Genomic DNA, 20504 nt, shown 5'->3' with positions numbered 1-20504 from the left:
TTTTGGATTTCTGTTTCTGTTAGTTCTGTTTATCACTCCATAAATTGAAAATACTGTCAACAGAATAAAGTAGTTATTAGGAATAAAATGTATAAAATCAGGTGAAAGACATATAAACAAACTTCTTCATAAAAACTTTCAGAATATTGATAAGAATAAAACTGCTAAATTTGGTGTAAGTGCTGCTAAAGTGGAGGAAAACTAATTGCAAGATATGTGACCCTGGACCACAAAACCAGTCATAAGCAGCATTGGTATGTTTGTAGCAATAGCCAAAAATACATTGTATGGGTCAAAAAATATAGATTTTTCTTTTATGCCAAAAAATAATAAGGATATTAAGAGAAGATCATGTTCCATGAAGATATTTTGTAAATGTCCTACCGTAAATATATTAAAACTTAATTTTTGATTAGTAATATGCATTGCTAAGAACTTAATTTAGACAACTTTAAAGGTAATTTTCTCAATATTTAAATTTTTTTGCACCCTCAGATTCCAGATTTTAAATAGTTGTATCGCAGACAAATAGTGCCCTATCCTAACAAACCATACATCAATGGAAAGCTTATTTATTCAGCTTTCAGATGATATGTGACCCTGGACCACAACACAAGTAATGAGGGTCAACTTTTTGAAATTTGGATTTATACATCAGATGAAAGCCATCCACTGATGTATGGTTTGGCAGGACAATATTTGGCCAAGATACAATTATTTTAAAATGTGGAATCTGAGGGTGCAAAAAAAAAAAAAAATCTAAATGTTGAGAAAATTGCCTTTAAAGTTGTTCAAATGATGTTTTGAGCAATGCATATATTTACAGTAGGAAATTGACTAAATATCTTCATGGAATATGATTTTTACTTAATATCCTAATGATTTTTGGATTAAAAGAAAAAAATGATAATTTTGACCCATACAGTGTATTTTTGGCTATTGCTACAAATATACCCGTGCTACTTAAGACTGGTTTTGTGGTCCAGGGTCACATATATAAATCTCAATTTGAAAAAAAATGACCCATATGACCGGTTTTGTGGTCCAGCGCCACATATATATATTGGAATTTAAAGCTACAGACACAAATAGATAAAGAGTAATAAAATAAAAAAGACGTGTTATGAAGGCAAAGCAGCTTAAAATCTCAAAACTGACTTCTGCATGAAAAAACAATGTTTTTGACTATAGCGACTTGCCTTAATACACAAAACACTTTTTGCACACTTTTTGAATTTTATTTTATTTTTTTTGCAGAAATAGTCCATTTTTAAAGATGCAACACGACAGTTACTTACAAATGAATAAATAAAGTTTGAGTTGCAATGCAAGTCTTATTGAAAAATAAAAATGTCATATTGATCTGCTCTGAGTGATTTGAACTGTAGGTTCAGTCTGTGAGCGTCATGTGTTTGTCTCTGAGATGCAATGTGTAAATGGCCCACGGCTCTGGTATATATATCACACCTGGATATTTCCTCCGTAACACCTTGTCGTTCCACAAACAGGCGACCCAGATGGTCACTAACAGGAGTGATAGCGAAAAACTGTAGAGCAGGAAGAGTCCGTTACCATCGGGCAGAAAACCTTTGCGCTTCTGGTGCACAACTGTAGCCGTCATGGCAAAAAAAGTGAAAATGAACGGGATGAAGATTTGCCCTTCCGTCACAAGATACCTGAAGAGTAGAGAGCTATGATTAAATGTGACTATTTATTAAACACTTGTGTGTTTTTAAATCATATTGCAGCAAGGCATGAGCAATACAGTGATTTTACCACAGTTACCCATGGTAAAAACACTAACACACCACCTCAAGTGGCATATTGCTTTAATTAATGGCAAGACACTACAGGCAAACTAGAGTTTTATTCCTATCTGTATTCTGCGGGTTTTTTAAAAAGTTGAGAACGTTACATTTGAATGAATGTTCGGAAACAAGAAGTAACATTTTAAAGAATATTTTAAAAAAACATTCCATGGATCATGTATAAATTATGTTCTTGTGCTAACCTGATATTTCTGAATAAACATTCTATTAAAGGAGAAGTCCACTTCCAGAACAACAATTCACAAATAATTTACTCACCCCCTTGTCATCCAAGATGTTCATGTCTTTCTGTCTTCAGTCGTAAAGAAATTATGGTTTTTGAGGAAAACATTTCAGGATTTTTCTCCATATAATGGACTGCATTGATGCCGATTTTAAACTTCCAAAATGTAGTTTAAATGCAGCTTCAAAAGGCTCTAAACAATCTGTCATTTTTGTCTGAAAATAAAAAATTGTATACTTTTTAAGCACAAAAGCTTGTGTAGCACAGGCTCTGGGATGCGCGTTCACAACGCTACGTACTATTGAATCACGTCGGAAGGTCACGCAGCGTTTACAAAGCGAACGCACAAAGACTAAGAAAGTGCAAGTAAGTCAAACACTGTTTACAAACAAAAAGGTACAACGATGTTGGACGATTCTGAAGTTGTAGGAGAAAATAAGATGGAGTTTTTTGCCATACTGTACCTTTTTGAGCCGGAGTACACAGACGATGAACTTAGACGTGATTCGTAGCAGTGATGGGAAGTTCGGTTCATTTTACCGACTCAGACCTTTGAGTCTTTTTTTCAGGAAAATGAACAAATCTTTTTTTTCGAGTCATTTCGTTCATTTCAGCAAAATATAATTAAAATGTTACGTGTTAACACATCTACTGCTTACACAAACGTGTAACTAATGAACTAATTCCAGTACAGAACCTAATAGGATGTTGAGCATGCGCGACTGAATCATTCACTTCCTGAGACGACTCATTTTTCCGAGTCACATTAAAGATTCGTTCAAAATGAACGAATCATTAAAGAACGACCCGTCACTAATTCGTAGCATCATGAACGCGCATCCCAGAGCCTGTGCCACACAAGCTTTTGTGCTTTTTTATTTTTTCTGAAAAAATGACCGATCGTTTCGTGTTTTCCTCAAAAACCATAATTTCTTTACCACTGAAGACAGAAAGACATGAACGTCTTGGACGACAAGGGGACGAGTAAATTATTTGTAAATTGTTGTTCTGAAAGGGGACTTCTCCCTTAACATTTGTTTAAAACTTTGCCAGAACGTTCTCTGTTGGATGGTATGGCAATATAGATAAATGCTTAATTCTATTCACCTGTTGTGTCTTGCCTTAATTAATCATCTGTCTAACAGATAACGAAAGGAAACGAAAGGAAATGCCTGTGTCAGATGGCACACTAATGTAAACACACCCTGGAAACAAAGTTAATGTGTGACACTGGAGCTCACGGTTGTTTCCTTATTTCCGTGGCACAACACACGATATGCTTGCTGTTCTTTCTTTAAGGGCTGACTTTATAAATAATTCTGATGTGGGATGGAGAGTTGAGTTTTGTTGAGGTAAATAATGAAGAGCATCTGGTACCCGATGAGCAGGTCAAACACTAGTGTAAAGGGGATACACTGACCAGTAGTAAAGGCCACTAGGACCTAGGAGAAGCCACGCAGAGATGGGCATCGTCTTCTCTGCTTTGACTATAGTGAAACAGCCGGTGAAATACAGGAACAAGATGAGGAATAGAGGAACATACCTGTAAAAAAAAAATAAATATATATGCAAAAGTGATTTTTAGATGCCTTATGATGAGTTAATTCAAATGCTTTAATAAAATTATAAATTGCACATTTCTGCTTAAACCTTCCTGTGACAAGGATGTTTCTATGATTTTCAGATGAATTGGTTGAATTAGAATGAAGTAAATCAGCCTTGAAATGTAAGGGCTTAATGTGTGCAGAATATTTCACAGCTTACCACATGCAATGACCCAGACTTTCATCATAATACTGCAGCAGCTCAAACAAGTCAATCTATCAGAAAACAGAGAAACTAGATTTTAATTTTAATTTTAATTAAGAAACTATTTTAGTATAATTGAGATTAAATTATCATTTTTCTTAATATTTAAATATTAATAATTTATTTATTTATTTATTAATATATTTTTTCATTTTAATTAAAGTTTTAATAAATGTTTTGCCATTTTATATTGTATTATTATTATTTTTTAAATATGTCTATATAGTTTTCAAATAATGCAAATGATTCTTTAATAGTTTTTGTTTTAGTTAACTATAATAGCCCAGACTGATGTAAAGCTGAAATAAAGTAAAATATAAATATTAGATAAAAAAAAAAAAAAAAGGAAAGAAAAAATTGGCATTGGCAACTAACTAAAAGAAATGTAAGGTAAAGTACTAAAGTACTAAATTGTACTAAAACTAAAAAAAAAAAAAAAAAGCTAAATAAAAATTTAAATGTCATTATGTAACAAAATTAAATGACTACATCTTAAACTGAAAATTTAAAAAATGCATTAAAAATATTAATAAATACTGTAATATAAATAAACACTACCATACTATGACATATAAATAGTGCTAAAATAACACTGCAATGCTAGGGTGGTTGCAAAGGGAATTGCTATGTGGTTGCTATAGTATTTAAGTAGTTGTTAATCACTAAATGTAACTATGAGCATTAATAATGATAATGCTTGACTTAGCAAACCACATCAGTTGCCATGTACAAACCCGACTGAAAACTGCTGCATATACAAATAGTGTTGAAAGGTCTTGAAACTAATGTTTCCATTTGAGAGACGCTTTTTGGTTTGTTTTACCAGAGTTTTTGGTCTGAGGTTCTTCATGATAGGGTTTTCTCTGACGCTCAGGTGTAGCTGGTATCCGCTGAGCAGGAGACGATGGTTGATGGACTCTCCCACCAGGTGTATGCTGGCGCCCATCACAAATGTGATGATGCACAGGTAGACGGCGGAGCGAGGTAATGTCTTTGGGCTTCGCTCTATCAGCTGGAACAGAACACTGCATGAGATAAAATACACCAAAATGCCAAAGGTGCAGAATTTTGTAGGGACGCTAGGGACAATATCCAGTGACTATCAAATTGTCCCTAGCAACACAGAACATATAAGGTAGCCGAAGTGTTTAAAACATAGGCTACGTGCACAGTTCAGTTGAATGATAAAGTTTACCCTCTTTAACTCTGTTGTTAAACTGAATGTAGCTACAAATATCCACAAAATAAAAAAACAACATTGAAATGTGCTTGAACTGATAACTGTTACCAACGGAATTTAAATATAGTGAATTATGCTACAAACTCGATCATAATGCACAATGTTTCCATCTAATATGTATTTTGAAGTGCAGCTTGTCATATTAATGGAGTGTAATCACTAAACATTTGATTCGTAACGGAACTTCGGAGTGTGAATCGCTAATCATTTGATTTAGATTGAAACTTATGAGCCAGTTTGTGATTCTTTTCATTTAGATCGGAACCTCAGAGCGGATTTGTGAATCATTTTGCGTAATAAATGTTTTGCGAATCATTGTTCAGACCAGCAGTACTTGCTTCGGAGCGCGATTCGTTTAATTTAGATCGAAACTTATGAGGGAGTTTGTGAATCTTTTGATTATGATCAGAACCTCAGAGCAGATTCGCGAATCATTTCATGTTTTGAAGAATTTTGCGATCCAAAGTCCTGATTTTAAATGATGGTTTACGAATCATTCAGATCGGAACTTCGGAGAGCAGCTCACAAATCATTTGATTTAGATCGGGACTTCGGAGAGTGTGTATCGGGAATCTTTTGATTTCGATCGGAACTTCTGAGCGAGTTTGTGAATCTTTTGATTCAGATCAGACCTTTGGAGCGGGGATGGCGAATCATTTAATTTAGATTGGAACTTCGGAGCCGGTTCGTGAATCTTTTGATTCAGATCGTAACTTCAGAGTGTGGATCGCTAATAATTTGACTTAGAACTGGAATTCTGTGCGAGTTCACAAATCATTTGATTCAGATCAAGACGAGCGCATATCGTGAAACCATTGCTAATTTGCAATGTTGCCAGATTAACAAACAAACAAACAAATGAATGAATGTATACCAAAAGAGGACACATAAAAATAGAGAAGCAGATTTCACTGCTCTAGGATTAACAGAGTTAATTTCCTATACTTGTCAAGATCAACTTTGAGTAAAGAAAAGAGTTTCTGAGCCAGATTTTTAAGTATAAAAAATGAAATTGAAAGTTAGCTAGCAAGAGCCACAAATTAAGTTATATTTTCCTGTATTCTCTTATAGTCAAAAGTAGTCAAACAATACAAAGAATTTTTTTATACAGAAAGGTCATTTACAAAATGAGATTGGATGAACATTAAATCTGAAATTTGCAAAACAAGTGAATGACAACTTCCTCAGAAGAGCTACAAAAACAGCAACTCACTTTAAGCTGTGTCGAAAATCACATTTAAAACACAAAACTGGATTTACCATAAAATTTGAAATGTTTATCATTGCATACTGCATTTGACTTATACACTGTAAAAATAGCAGACGCTCACAAACTCAAAATTACAAAGGCATTTCTTCAACACTGACCTCAGAACAGTTTTATATCATAACAGATTTCTGGATCCATGCAATGCATGTCATCAATCATGCAAACCGCAGTTCTTTGAGACAGAAAAATCTCCAATTCGTCCAAGAAGACAAAGCACTGCAGAGATGTTTGCCAGATATTTTCTCAGATGTAAAGGTCAGAGTTGTTCATTTCCAACAGGTTTGGGGTGATGCATCATTCCACCGACATGTAGCGGCTCAGGTCATAAATATCACCTCCTTCTGAGGTCATTGTGCTCTTTGAGCTTTAATAAAATGTCTGAGCCTCACATCGTCAAATATGACACTGACAAAGCATCCAGCCTTACCGAAAGCAGCTGTGCCATCCATCCTAGAAGTGCAATGGATCTTGGTCCAGCACGTTGCAATTTGCAAATGGGCGGGGCTTGGTGAAGGGGTGGAGCCTAGAAATTGGTGGCCTGCTTCACAATAATGAACTCACCTTGAGCAGCAGGAAGGGTGTGGTGATGTTGTACAGCATGTGGAAATAGTCACCAGCACTGGGTTTGTTTAAAGGAAACCACTCCAAAGGACAAAAGATCTAGAGGAACCCACAAAAAAGCAAACATTGGTCATTTTTAGACACCTTAGAGCTGAAATAAAACATTTTGTGCATTGCAACAAATGCATGTAGTGTAAAATTATTAATTATTTTGAAGGAAAAATGTAAAAAGACTGTAAAAACCAGTTAACTGGCTTTCATTTTACTGCACAAAATAGTGTGGAAAAACTGCAATGTATATTGCATTTAACAAGAGAATAAAAAGGAGGATAAAAGTGTGAAAGTGATTTTGCCTCCTGGCTGAAATAAAACATTTTTGCAAGAGAATTAATAAGTGCTTTAATAAAATTATAAACTGCACATTAAGCAAACACAGATGTAATAGCTTAATAAAAATATTTGTGTAACAAATGCATGCAGTGTAAAAGAATAATTAATTATTTTAAAGGAAATAATAATGTAAAAATTCTGTAAAAACTTGTTAATTGGCTTTCGATTTACCTTACAAAGTACAGTGGAAAAATTACAGTGTATATTACATTTAATACAATACATGCAGTTTTATTAAAACAATACATGCAATATTTTAATCAAATATTCTAAAATTTAAATTTTCTTTATAATTATCTTTGAAAATGTAAATTATATTTAACAGGTCAAAACATGCACTTTTCACATAAAAAAACTAAATAAAAAATTTAAAAGCTAAACATTTCCCAAATAATACTTTACACAATTTTAATATAACATTTTCACTGTAAAAACTGTTTAAGATGACTGTGCTGGAAATTGTTCTATATTTACTTGTATGTAAAAATAAACAATAATAAAATAAGCAGATTAAAATAAAATTAAATAAAATTAAATATAAATTAATATGAATAAATAAATAGATTAAAATACAAAAATGATCAAATTCATAAACAACAAAAAACTAAAATGAAAATGTAAAATATTAAAATAAAAACTAATTTGAAATATTAATAAAAACTAAAAAACATTATCTAATATTATACAAAAAAAAATCATCTAAGTTACACAAAAATAAATTTGTTATAATGACTGGAAATTGTTCTATATTTACTTGTATGTAAAAATAAACAATAAGAAAATAAACAGATTAAAATAAAATTAAATTAAATTAAATATAAATTAATATGAATAAATGTCAGACCTGTGTGTGCCAGTCGGACTGTTTGTGAGTGCTTTCCCAGTGTTACCCATATTTGGTCTTCCTGTTCCTGTCCTCGTTAGTCACACATTGTCACCTGTGCTGTTCTGATTGGTCTGTTCTGTGTATTTAAGTTTGGTTGATCCCCAGTGTTTTTGTCGGTGATTGTATTGTTACTATGTTTATGCTCGTCGTGGCTGCCGTTACCCTGCCGTTACCCTGCCGTTACCCTGCCGTTACCCTGCCGTTACCCTGCCGTTACCCTGCCGTTACCCTGCCGTTACCCTGCCGTTACCCTGCCGTTTGTTTCTATGTACACTTTGGATTATTATAATAAAATGCACTTATTGGATCTCCGCTCTCCTCCTGCTTCATCCCTCGCACACGACGACAACCGTGACAGAATCACCGACCTAAAACCATGAATGCGGAGGCAGAGTTGATGCGTTTGAGGCAAGGCGGTCAGAAGTTGGAGGGGTATGTAGGGGATTTCCTTGAGCTACCCCCTCGATCAGCCATGGCCCCAAGGACTGCGTATTCGGCCATGGCTTCCTGAACTCCCTGATCCGCCATGGCCAAATGGACTGTGTGCTCGGCCATGGCTCCCCGAACTCCCTGATCCGCCATGGCCAAATGGACTGTGTGCTTGGCCATGGCTTCCCGAACTCCCCGATCCGCCATGGCCAAATGGACTGTGTGCTCGGCCATGGCTCCCTGAACTCCCCGACCCGCCATGTCCTAATGAACTCTGTGTTCCGCTGTGGCTCCCTGATCCGCCCTGGAGGTACTCCCCTATGTACCCTGTGTCTGCCCGGCACGGACCTCCAGGGCGCCCACCCTCCCACCCCGGTGTATTATGTTACGGCGCGAGTCGCTCCTTGGGGGGGGGGGGTAATGTCAGACCTGTGTGTGCCAGTCGGACTGTTTGTGAGTGCTTTCCCAGTGTTACCCATATTTGGTCTTCCTGTTCCTGTCCTCGTTAGTCACACCATTGTCACCTGTCCTGTTCTGATTGGTCTGTTCTGTGTATTTAAGTTTGGTTGATCCCCAGTGTTTTTGTCGGTGATTGTATTGTTACTATGTTTATGCTCGTTGTGGTTGCTGTTTCCCTGCCGTTACCCTGCCGTTTTCCTGCTGTTTGTTTCTATGTACACTTTGGATTATTATAATAAACTGCATTTATTGGATCTCCGCTCTCCTCCTGCTTCATCCCTCGCACACGACGACAACCGTGACAATAAATAAATGGATTACAATACAAAAATGATCAAATTCATAAACAACAAAAAACTAAAATGAAAATGTAAAATATTAAAATAAAAACTAATTCGAAATATTAATAAAAACTAAAAAACATTATCTAATATTATACTAAAAAAATAATCTAAGTCACACAAAAATAAATTTGTTATAATGACTGGAAACTGTTCTATATTTACTTGTATGTAAAAAAAAAATAAATAAATAAACAGATTAAAATAAATTAAATTAAATATACATTTATTAAATTCATAAACAACAGCTAAAGCTAAAATTAAAATGTAAAATATAAAAATAAAAACTAATTGAAAATATTAATAAATACTAAAAATATTACAAAAAGATATCTAAATTACACAAAAATAAAATTGGCATGAAATGTTGCCAAATAATTAATTATAAGTATATACAGAGTACAAATAAATAATAATGTAACAATAATAGAAGCTGAACACTTTCCAAATAATATTTTACACAATTTTATGTTTAAGAACATAATTTGTTATAATGACTGGCAATTGTTCTACATTTACTTGTATATAAAAATAAACAATAAAATAAATAAATAAACAGATTAAAATAAAAGTAAATAAAAAATTAATATAAATGAATATGAATAAATAAATACAATTGTAAAAATTATTAAGTGTATGAACAACAACAAAAAAAAAAACTAAAATTGAAATGTAACCAATTCAAAATATTAATAAAAAGGTCTCTCAATTACACAAAAATAATGAATTTTGTGCAGATATGTTTTTATGTATTTTTTTAAATGCAAAGGTTTTGATTAGTTTCAGATCTCTGTTTAATACAATTACGTGATGCTTTATTTTGCTGTTATTAATTTTATTCTGCTATTACTTTGATACCATGACTAAAGGCCTGCCAAAGTCCAGCAGCCAGTTCTGGAGGGTGAAGTAACACCAGAGGTCCATGTGGAACTGAGCTTTCCTCAGACAGGAGTCCGTCTCCCTCGAGCCGTGTCTGTCAAGAGGACGTGACATCAAAAGACAAATATAAAATGATAATGAGAAATATGCCCAAGGTCATTAAAGTCGCATAACGCTCCGCTGGCTGCTGATGCTTTTAGCAGCGTTTGTCTGATAAAGGATGTCAGGGCCTGATGTGCGTTTCCCCGGACCATCTGGCAAATATTTTTCATTTATTTATGTCCATCTGGCTCACTCTGGTTATGTCACTTTAATTTTTTTCTCCCGTTGTTTGACTTTCATGCTGACTTTGCACCACGGACCAGATGTTGGCCACAAATCGGTTTTAATGGAATTGCTGACGTGAGGATGCAGGACACACAAAAAGGCTAAACTAATATTTAGGATTAAAACTGCGCATCGCAAAAATATAAACTAGATTTGTAAATTTCCCCCCCAAAAGACTTTTATTAATATTACATTTTCTGTTTTCATTTTATTTTTAGTTAAAGTTTCATTTTTATATTTTTTGTATATTTTTTAAAATTTAAAAAAAAAAAAAAATATATATATATATATATTTTAAAAAAAAAACTAAAATTATAAAAAAATACTAAAAATGAAATATATATTTATTTATTTTATTATATATATTTTAATTTTTATATATTACAAATATATATTGCATTTAAAGTTCATTTTAATTTCAAGTAACAAATGACAATTTTTGACAAATAACGGTTTTAGGTTTACTTGATTATAATAACCCTAGTGTAGAACTCACTATAGAACCGTAACGAGTTTAAGTTGAATACTTAGTGTTGGGGTTTGTTCAAATCACTAATTCTTGACCTAAAAAACATCAAACTACAAGCGCAAGTGTAATGATGATGGTTTGGGATGCATCCAGACTCTTCCTCCATTTACATCTCAAGAAAACGTAGAAAGCGGATAGAAAGCGTCTCATGGACCGCCGTGGGAAACGCACTTTAATCTCATCCGATTTGTTTCCCTCAAATCCCAACGCAATATCTCCGGCTGCAGGGGTTTTGGGAGGCATCAAAGAGCTTTTGGCTTTGAATGTGATTCTAAGGTGGATTCAACCCAATCCAAGCACTTTAATATTTAAATATATATTTATAATATATTTAAAAATATTTTAAATAAATACTTAATCATTAGACATATATTTTTTAAATATTTAAATATTAATATATTTATATATATTCTTATATATATATTTAATTATTAGATATACTTTTTAGAACCAGACATAGACAAATGCTAAATACTCGCATCCACTTTATGAAATCTTTTACAGTGCATCTTAATTCTTTACAAAACTTTCCATATACTTCATACAGTATGTAGTCAAAAAAACAACAATAAAAAAAGTTTCAGACCTGTTCAGGAAGGCAGCATGCATGGCACAATTTTGCCTCTTGCGCATGACGGGTGGCATTTCAGTGGCACCATGAAGATCTGCTTTTCAGCCGCACTGGAGGCAGACGATCCCGTGACTGACCTCTGACCTCAGCGGGCAGGGGTAAAACGTCAAAAGCAAGCAATCATTTTGGTTTAGTCCTGATCTCTCGTCGATGAGGAGCTTGTAAAGCTGCAGGACACTCATGGCAGGTGTCTGGTGTAGCTGTAACACAAGAAGATGTGACTGTCCCGCCCTTCAATTCACACTGAGCTGACAACATACATCAGGTCTATACACTGACTTCTGACTATTTATTAAAATTAAAGGTTATTAATAAAGTAACATAAAACAAAACACACATTAAAATAAAAATAATGTTAGTAAAACAAATGAATGATAAAAGCTTGTCTGTCCAAACACAAAATCCTGAAAGATTAGGTTTTGCAAGAGCTTCAGTGCATTTATAGTCGGTGCGGTTGAGTGTGCAGATAAACCTTTAATCCAAACCCCTCCCTTTGTGAAATGCATGACATGTTTTAGGGTTTCATATTTATTTTGAATATACAGTACCATATGTCCCTAGAGAAGCATTTTTAAAACCTGCCAAAAATAAAAATCAGTATTTATCTTAAACACATGAAATCTATTTGTATGTCTTTAAAAATATAATACTGATATATATATATTTATATATATATATTTGTTTTCCAAGTGATAATGTGAAAATTTAAATTCATTATTGGGATTTTTAATGGGGACTTCTATTGCTTAAAAAATAAATAAATAAATAAATAAAAATAATAATAATAATGATAATAATAATAAATATAATATATAAAACAATAAAACCATAATGAACCCCACTAAAATATATATTAGTGGCATTCATTATTGTTTTTTTTTTTTTTTTAATTTTACAACTTTGTGGGCCTTTTATTACTTTAAAATTAACAACTTAAAAATATTGTTTCTTACATTTTCTATTTATCGCAGGATTTAATATTTCAGTTGAATATACAGCACCATGTGTCCCTAGAAAAGCATTTTTAGGGTTCATAACTTTTTCATAACTTTTTTTAATATATATTAATAATATATATATATATATATATATAAAATAAGAATTAATTCTTGTGATTTTATTTTTTAATTATTATTTTATGGGCCATTTATTGCTGAAAAATGAAAAAAACAAATATATATATAGATTCATTATATATATATATACATATATATATATATATTTTTTTTTTACAGTTTTACAATTTTGTTTTTTTTTTGTTTTTTTGTTTACTGCTGATATTATTTATTTTAGTATACAAGTTACGTCTACATATTTTCAGATCCACATTATTTTTTGGTATTGGATCCAGACTTCTGTGTAGAACATGTAAACAAACACATAAATTATATTATATTATATTATATACTCATAGATATATGATACATCATGTTATATAATATATAGAAAGTATGATTTTCCTCGTTCAGATTTTACCATGGTATTTTTATTTTATCCTTCTGGGATTTTTTTTTTATTTATATTATTTCATGGGACTTTTATTTCGAAAAGGCTGCCTTGGAATCCCAGTATCGCACTTCCTGTTATTGCTGACTTCATTTCCGGGCGTCGTTACTGGCAGAGGTGAAAGGCACAAACACATTTAGCACAGATTTAACCATTAATTTGGCTTCAATATCGGATTTATTAGCGAAATTTGTCTTCGTTCTGTTGAAGCGATCGGCGGACATTATCGCGGAGGAGCTCGGATCTGAAATCAGAACAAACCGAAGCACAAAAGTGAAGGAATGGGGCGAGCAAACTCGTTTCGTTTAGAAGTGAAAGAGAATTCCGACTGAAACTCATTTGAATTGAACAGTTTCCGTCAGGATTAGACAGTTAATATTTAAACTCTAGAAGTCTAGGACATATGTTAAGATATCGGATTATTATTTCAGTTACAGTATATGTTGTTTCATGAGTCCGTTCATATAATCACTGAAAGTCTTCATTTGTTTTATAAATATATAAACAGCTCATAAGATCCATATTAATAACGCAGCGCAAATATAATGTCGGTTGGTCTGGCAGAAACTCTCCATGTGCTTCATATATGAGCTGAAGAGCTCAGGCAGGTGTTTTTAATGGGAGACGGCTTGATCTGTTCTGAGATCAGCGGGCGAATCTTGCACAGATGGCGGAGGTACCGGCTCTGGCCCGGTTGGAGTCCCTGGCCCGGTACGTTCACAAAGCGGCTAGTGAGGGGAGAGTCCTGACGCTGGCTGCCCTGCTCCTGAACCACTCCACCGTCCAGACTCGATACCTGCTGGAGTATGTGACCCAGGAGGGCGGACAGAGATCCACACCGCTCATCATTGCTGCTCGAAACGGACACGACAAGGTGGTCCGGCTGCTTCTGGACCATTACAAGGTGGACACCGAACAGACCGGAACTGTCAGATTTGACGGGTGAGTTGTTTATTTACACGTGTCTAAATACCGGTTACTTTTTAATACATTGATTACGTTTCCAATTACTGTATATTATGTTTGGGATTACACGGCTACTCTTATACACGAAATATTGAGTTACAAATTATTTATTTATTTATTATCAATTACGATGTACAAAACAATCTGGCTTGCAACAATTACACATATAACTAGATGAGTAAAGTTTGAGAACAAACTTTAAGTTGGCTTGAGAAAGCCTAGCCTGAAAGTTTGAAGCAGTTGTAAAAGTATGAAAGCAGCTAGCATGATTCAACACATTGCTTACATGATTTAACATGTTGTTATAATGTTTTAGCATGATTAGAATGTTGCTTGTATTTTTATAGGCTGATTACAGTGTTGTTAGCATGATTAGCACGTTGTTATCATAATTTTCAAGTTACTAGAATGTTGTTAGCATGATTAGCACGTTTTTAGCATGTTTCTAGCCTGATTAGCATGTTGATAGCATGTTTCGCACATGATTAACATGTTACTAGCATGTTTCTAGCGTGATCGACATATTGCTAGCGTGTTGCTAGCATTTTTCTATCATGATTAGCATGTTTGCTAGCATGATTAGCATGTTAATAGCATGTTACTAGCATGATTAACAAGTTACTAGCATGTTGTTGGCACAATTAGCATGTTGCTAGTATGTTTCTAACATGATTAGCATGTTATTAGCATGTTATCACGATTAGCATGTTACTAACATGTTGTTAGCATGTTGCTAGCATGTTTTTAGCATGATTAGCAAGGTTGTTAGCATGTTTCTAGAATAATTAACATGTTGCTAACATGTTTCTGGCATGATTAGCAAGTTGCTAGCATGTTTCTAACATGATTAGCATGTTGCTAGCATGTTTTTAGCATGATTAGCAAAGTTGTTAACATGTTTCTAGAATGATTAGCATGTCGTTAGCATGTTTCTGGCATGATTAGCAAGTTGTTAGCATGTTTCCAGCATGATTAGCAAAGTTGCTAGCATGTTTCTGGCATGATTAGCAAAGTTGCTAGCATGATTCTAGCATGATTAGGAAGTTGCTAGCATGTTTCTAGCATAATTAACAAAGTTGCTAGCATGTTTCTAACATGATTAGCAGGTTACTAGCATGTTGTTAACATGATTAGCAAGTTATTAGCATGTTGTTAGCATGATTTAGATTGGAAATATTAGAAATATTAAATGAGTCTAAATGGATTAGAAATAGATCATAGAAGGGAAGCTTGATTGAGTCTCAAGGGATTCTGGGAGTTTAGATTTGAATTTTGTCAGTTGGAGTTTGAATAGTGTTGCTCATTTGAACATTCCGTCAATGTAAGTCTATGGGATTTTTGGTGGTTTTGATAGTCTGGTTTATGAAAACTGTAAACCGGATCAGTCTGAAAAGATACAGCACACCGAGTCAGACCAGTCTGAAGATCTGGACCGAGTTTGGTGGTTCTAGCTTGAAAGCTCTAGGAGGAGACAGATACCGAAATTTGGCTCAGAAGAAGAATAATAATCTTAAATAGTAGATCAGTAAGTTGATTTTCTCAAGCCAACTTAATTAATACTTATATCCTCTGAGGTCATTTTTAAAACAATCGATAACTGAAACGTGAGAATGGCGTATGAAATAAAAGAGCGCGAATCTGTGGAGTGATATGAGACGTTTGAAAGTAGCGCCGGTTTTAGTTACCCGGATGAGCGAACTGATATACGAAAAATAGATCGTTAAATACCGCGCTTGACCAATCAGAAGCGAGTATTTTTGAAATCCGTGTAATAAAATGGCTTTTTCCCCAACCAAATGTGGATCTATCATTATTTACTCACCTGCGTGTTGATTATAGTGATGGAAAGTTCGGATCATTTTACCGACTCGGACCTTTGAGTCTCGTTCAGCAAAATGAACAAATCTTTTTTCGAGTCATTTAGTTTATTTTTGCAAAATATAATTAAAATGTTACCTGTTGCCTCCCTAACACATCTACTGCTAACACAAACGTTTATCACACTTCAAACAAAACAAAACTATAATACTATAAGAAACAGAAAATATTAATTCATTGTTTACCTGGGTCTTTAGTCTATGGTTCACTCACCTCACCTCTTATCTGACAAGTTTTCGGGTTTGAGGTGTTCGTTCATCACATGACAGCACCATAAGGTGAACGAACGACTCTAAAAACCCGAAGACTCGAAACAGGTGAACTAATTCCAGTACAGAACCTAATAGGATGTTGCGCATGCGTGACTAAACGAATCACTCCCCGAGACGACTCGTTCGTCCCGATCAAATTAAAGATTCGTTCAAAATGAACGAATCGTTCAAGAACGACCCATCACTAGTTGATTATACATGTACAAACGCTTTATATGTGGAACATGAAAGAGGTGTTTAGCAGAATTGCTCTTTCCCAGGCAAATAAAGTTAAATTAGATCTCCAAAAACAGAATTTTAAGTTTTGAGGAACAGACTCAATTTAACTCTTTATCCATTTGAATACATTCAAATATGGCTCATGAAGTTGCATGACACCAGGTCTTAGTGTTCTAGTTAATTATTTTCTTTTAACTTTAACACATTTTTGACATCTAAATCAAAAATATTTCTGATTTATGTAAACCTTGCTATTTTTATTTTATTTTATGTTAATTTTATGGAGAGCTGTAAAAAGCATTTTACTAGGGAAAAATGAAAAATAAAAAAAAATGGTGAAGAAACAATTTTCACTCAGAAATTGCTATTAAATTTCACAATTACAAAGAAACGGCAAGTAACACATTAAGTTATACACTACCAGTCAAAAGTTTTTGAACAGTAAGATATTAAATGTTTTTAAAGAAGTTTCTGCTCACCAAGCCTGTATTTATTTAATTCAAAGTACAGCAAAAATGGGAAAATTGTAAAATATTTCTACTATTTAAAAATAGCTGTTTTCTATTTGAAAATGTAATTTATTTCTGTAATCAAACTGAATTTTCAGCATTATTACTCCAGTCTTCAGTGTCACATGATCCTTCAGAAGTCATTCTGATATGCTGATTTGCTGTTCAAGAAACATTTTTTATTTTATTATCAATATTTAAAACAGTTGAGTTCTTTCTTTTTCAGGATCCTTTGATGAATGTAAAGTTTCAAAGATCAGCATTTATCTGAAATAAAAAGCTTTTGCAACATACATTACATACATTATACCAATCAAAAACTTAGAGTGAGTGTGTGTGTGTGTATGTATATATATATATATATATATATATATATTTCATTATAATTATATAAATTAATGAAATGTACTTTTAGTTAACAAGGATGCTTTAAATTGATTAAAAGTGATGATAAATGATGATTTCAAATAAATCTTGTTCATCTGAACTTTCTATTCATTAAAGAAACTTCAAAAAAATCTGCTCAGCTGTTTTAAAATATATAATAATAATAATTATAATAATGTTTTTTGGTCAGCAAATTAGAATATTAGAATGATTTGTGAAGGATCATGTGACTGGAGTAACAATGCTAAAAATTCAGCTTTGAAATCACAGCAATAAATTCCATTTAAAAAAAATATTCAAATAGAAAGCAGTTATTTTAAATAGTAAAAATATTTTAAAATTTTACTGCTTTTGCTATACTTTGGATCAAATAAATGCAGGCCTGGTGAAAAAACATAACATCTTACTGTTCAAAAACTTTTGACTGGTAGTGTTGGTAGGTAGAAATACTAAAATACAATTTAAAATATAGTTTCTTTGTTTTATTTTATTTCTGGTTGTGCTTGTCAGCAATTAAAATTGTGAAATTTTTGCTCTCACAGGTATATTATTGACGGCGCCACGGCTCTTTGGTGTGCAGCTGGCGCTGGTCATTTCGAAGTGGTACGTTTGCTGGTTTCACACAACGCCAACGTAAATCACACCACCCTCACGAACTCCACGCCCCTCAGAGCTGCGTGTTTCGACGGCCGTCTGGACATCGTACGGTATCTAGTAGAGCACAAGGCCGACATCAGCATCGCCAATAAGTACGGCAACACTTGTTTGATGATCGCCGCCTACAAGGGCCACACCGATGTTGTTTACTTCCTGCTGGAGCGCGGCGCGGATGCCAACTCCAAAGCTCACTGCGGAGCCACCGCGCTGCACTTTGCGGCAGAAGCCGGGCATTTGGATATCGTGAAAGAGTTGGTACGATGCCAAGCGGCTATGGTGGTTAACGGACATGGAATGACGCCGCTAAAAGTGGCAGCTGAAAGCTGCAAGGCGGACGTCGTAGAGCTGCTGCTGTCGCATGCGGATTGTGACGCCCATAGCCGCATTGAGGCGTTGGAACTGCTTGGAGCATCTTTCGCCAACGATCGTGAGAATTACGACATACTTAAGACCTACCACTACTTGTACCTCGCCATGCTAGAGCGATTTCGCGATCCTGAGAGGCCTATCGCCAAAGAGTTGCCGTCACCCGTAGCGGCGTACGGAGGGAGAGCCGAATGCCGGACTTTGCAAGACTTGGAGGCCATTCGACACGACCGGGACGCGCTACATATGGAAGGCCTGATGATTCGCGAGCGAATTCTGGGTGCAGATAACATAGACGTCTCGCATCCCATAATATATCGTGGCGCAGTCTACGCCGACAACATGGAGTTCGAACAGTGCATCAAACTCTGGCTGCACGCCTTGCATCTACGCCAACAAGGAAACCGCAACACGCATAAAGACCTCCTGAGATTTGCGCAAGTGTTCTCGCAAATGGTCCACTTGAAGGAGCCGGTCCGCGCGTCAGACGTCGAACACGTCTTGCGCGCCAGCGTCCTGGAGATTCGCCGCAGCATGGCGCGCGTGCGAACCTCCACCGATGCGGAGTTGCCGGCAGCCACCGACAACTACGAATCCAACGTGTTCACTTTCCTATACCTGGTTTGCATCTCTACGAAAACGCAGTGCGGCGAAGAGGAACGTGCGCGAATAAACAAACAAATCTACGACTTGATACGCCTAGATCCGCGATCCCGAGAGGGGTCGTCGCTTTTGCACCTAGCGGCTAGCTCTAGTACACCAGTTGACGACTTTCACACCAACGACGTTTGCAGCTTTCCCAACGCGCAAGTGACTAAGCTGCTCATAGACTGTGGCGCACAGGTGAACGCCGTGGACCATGAAGGAAACAGCCCTTTACACCTCATTGTACAGTACAATCGTCCCATCAGTGACTTTTTGACACTTCACGCCATCATTATTAGCCTCGTCGAAGCCGGCGCTCATACGGACATGACCAACAAGCAAAAGAAGACACCGCTTGATAAGAGCACAACGGGCGTTTCTGAAATCCTTCTGAAGACGCAGATGAAGATGAGTCTGAAATGCCTGGCGGCTCGTGCCGTGCAACAACATCAGATCTTGTATCGGGACCAGATTCCCAAAAGCCTGGAGGAGTTTGTTGAATTTCACTGAGGTGGACTTTTGGGTTTCCGTCAGATCTGTTTTTTTTTTTTTTGTTTTAAACCTGTGAAACGGTGCTTTAGTACTAGAAAATTGTTTTAATTTACCTGTTGATCCATTTGGGAGATTCGTCTAAATCCGACTGCTGCATTTTATCCCAAAGGAACGGGAGTTTCTGGTTTCAACCTGGTTGTTTTTTTAACAAATGAAAGATGTTGACCTGATGGATACGGGCAGAAAAGACTCTTATTTTGAAAACAGATACGTTTCTTCTTTAGACAAACAGCATGTTGAACTTGACAGTGTGAACAGCTCTTTTTAATAAGCTGCTCTTTTGTCAACATTTTCATGATTTTTTGTTTTCTTAACATATTTTATAAAAGGTTTATTTAAAACAGAGTGTAAAATGTCTATTTTATAAGGAATCAGTAGCCGAGTGTTGATGTCCTAAAGCTAAACTCTGTGCCAGGTGATTTCTTTTATTTGAATATTAAAATGTGCCTGTAACCAGAGGTTTGACATTTGTAATTATTATTATTATTGTAGTAATTATTATTAGTTTTTTTTTTTTTTAAACCATGACGCCACTGTAAAGCCAATTAGCAGGTCTATAATTCTGACTTGCGTTAATGAACGTGCTGGAGCTCTTTCTGACTCACGGGGCCTTATTCTGGATGGTGCTGTTGTGCGAATGTGTGAGCAGCATGTCTTCCTGCTTATAGCTCCGTGTGTGTGTTTGAATGTGGCCGAATATGAATGTGGAGGTTTTTTTAACCCTCTGTGTTTGCACCATGTTTT

At 35.0% G+C, this 20504-nt stretch overlaps 2 protein-coding genes across 2 annotated transcripts; one reads left to right on the top strand and one right to left on the bottom strand.

Moving 5' to 3' along the window:
• Positions 1-1307: 1307 nt before the first annotated feature.
• Positions 1308-12178, bottom strand: cln6b (CLN6 transmembrane ER protein b). The gene is made up of 7 exons (XM_051100388.1): positions 11759-12178; positions 10296-10410; positions 6933-7031; positions 4685-4873; positions 3817-3872; positions 3473-3595; positions 1308-1676 (listed from the first exon to the last, which is right to left on the bottom strand). Exons 1-7 carry the CDS (start codon positions 11815-11817, stop codon positions 1391-1393), a joined length of 927 nt encoding a protein of 308 aa, XP_050956345.1. The 5' UTR covers positions 11818-12178; the 3' UTR covers positions 1308-1390.
• Positions 12179-13394: 1216 nt separating this feature from the next.
• On the top strand, positions 13395-19761 carry fem1b (fem-1 homolog b). Its single transcript, XM_051100315.1, has 2 exons — positions 13395-14251; positions 18083-19761. The coding sequence occupies exons 1-2, from the start codon at positions 13977-13979 to the stop codon at positions 19716-19718; spliced, it is 1911 nt and encodes a 636-aa protein (XP_050956272.1). The 5' UTR covers positions 13395-13976; the 3' UTR covers positions 19719-19761.
• Positions 19762-20504: the final 743 nt, after the last annotated feature.

Source organism: Labeo rohita, chromosome 25 (genome assembly GCF_022985175.1).
Source record: "Labeo rohita strain BAU-BD-2019 chromosome 25, IGBB_LRoh.1.0, whole genome shotgun sequence".
Classification (NCBI taxonomy): domain Eukaryota; kingdom Metazoa; phylum Chordata; class Actinopteri; order Cypriniformes; family Cyprinidae; genus Labeo; species Labeo rohita.
The sequence above is the reverse complement of the archived record's forward strand: the minus strand, read 5'-3'. Positions and strand labels throughout refer to the sequence as shown.